The sequence below is a fragment of the Colobus angolensis genome, unplaced genomic scaffold, assembly GCF_000951035.1.
Source record: "Colobus angolensis palliatus isolate OR3802 unplaced genomic scaffold, Cang.pa_1.0 Scaffold34, whole genome shotgun sequence".
Classification (NCBI taxonomy): Eukaryota; Metazoa; Chordata; class Mammalia; order Primates; family Cercopithecidae; genus Colobus; species Colobus angolensis.
Genome location: NW_012116710.1, coordinates 6,762,002 through 6,763,682, shown reverse-complemented (window position 1 = coordinate 6,763,682; position 1,681 = coordinate 6,762,002). Strand labels below are relative to the sequence as shown.

General features: G+C 44.4%; 1 protein-coding gene across 1 annotated transcript in view; it reads right to left on the bottom strand.

Annotated features, from left to right (window-relative positions):
* Positions 1 to 307: 307 nt before the first annotated feature.
* Positions 308 to 1,681, bottom strand: part of LEUTX (leucine twenty homeobox) — a 1,998-nt gene continuing 624 nt past the window's right edge. The window contains exon 2 of the mRNA XM_011952448.1: positions 308 to 745. Within this exon, the coding sequence (XP_011807838.1) occupies positions 308 to 745 (438 nt within the window). The remainder of the gene's footprint in view (positions 746 to 1,681) is intronic.

The following is a 1,681-nucleotide window of genomic DNA, read 5'->3' as shown; positions in this document are numbered from 1 at the left end:
GATGTTTATTCAGTGCATCAGAGTCAGGAACCTCCTATGTCACTGTGTTCCTGGCGTCCCTTCTCTGAAGAAGCTCTTTAATGCTGCAATTTGGGTGAGAAGGCACTCAAATGGAGTTCAGAAAATGCAGGCAATGATGAAAGGTAGGGGAGTTCCTTTATTGTTTTTTTTTTTTTTTTTTTTAACAGGAAAAGATAAATTCCCAGCCCCAGATCTACTTAGACTGGGCTCAACTCATTAAGGATGTTTGGAAATATATTTCAGTGGATCAGATCACAGACCTCCCCTAGAAGTTATGTGTAAGAAGTTATACTGAAGATTGGAGCTGGTCATACTCAAGGCATACTGGAAAAAGATATTGATTTAGGCTGCTGGTGTCATCTTCCCCTGGCAAGTCGTAGATCTTTACAAATTCATCTATTTCACAGACAGTGGAGGCCCAAGGAGGATTTGAAGCCCCCAGACATATCTGTTCAATGTCATGTGCCCGAGAGTCCCAGGATGAATCCCTCACAGAGGCGCTGGCTCCTCCAGGATTCTTGATATCAGAAGGCTCATGGAGATCATGGTCATTTGCATCAGAGATTCCGGGACTTACTGGATGAATGTTTGCAGTAGTTATAGCTGAGGGAGACTCCTCCTCCTTTACTGAAAGGGTCTGGTTTGATGGTCCTAGTGATGGCCGTGGCTGCATTCGCTGCCGCTGCTGCCTCTTCCATTTGGCACGCTGGTTCTTGAACCAAATCTGGGGAAGGAGGAGTGGGGAGGTTAATAATGGAGGTTGAGTATAAAGGGGCATCCTCATGTTCCTCAGGAATTTGGTTTTTTTGGAGTGAGAATTAGTTTCACATTTATTGGAATAAGGGAAGCTCTTTCTATCCTCTGCTGTCCTGGGTTTCAAGAGAAAAGTGAGTGTAGGATTGTACTAACAATGGATGGAATATGACTTAGATCATGATGTACTAAATAGAAGCGTGTTTGTATTAGGGGTGTATTTTTTTTTCTTTGAGACAAGGTACCACTCTGTCACCCAGCCTGGAGTGCAGTGGTGCAATCATAGCTCACTGCAGCCTTGAACTCCTGGGCTTAAGCAATCCTCCTATCTCAGTCTCCCAAGTAGCTGGGACTACAGCCATGTGCCTCCAGGCCTGGTTAATTTTTAAGTTTTTTTTTTTTTTTTGTAGAGACATGGTCTTACTATGTTGCCCAGGCTGGTCTTGAACTGGGCTCAAGCAATCCTCCTGCCTCCACCTCCCAAAGTGCTGGGATTACAAGTGTGAGCCACCATGCCTGGCGCCCAGAGAAGGTATTTAAAAGTCAGAGTATGGGGTGAGAGTTTAGCTTGGGTTGTCTTCAGTGTTCATCCAGGTGTTCTCCCCTGAATACTTTGTGGGAACTTCGTGACCGACATCTGGATGACTGGGATCATCCTGATTAAGCAGAACCCATCCTGAATACACAAGAACAGACCCAAATGGGAGTATCTAGATCCAGCTTCAAAGAGTCCTGTGTAGCATGGTGGGCCTGGAGTTGGAAAGGTCTGGGTTCAAATTCCAACTCTTGTGTTTACAATGCTTGGAAGACAGTTCTTCTATGTGAGCTTTAGTGTTCCTCAATAAAGTGGGTGCTCATGACAATAAAAATATAAAGTGCTTAACATTTGTCCTTACACATAGCAATT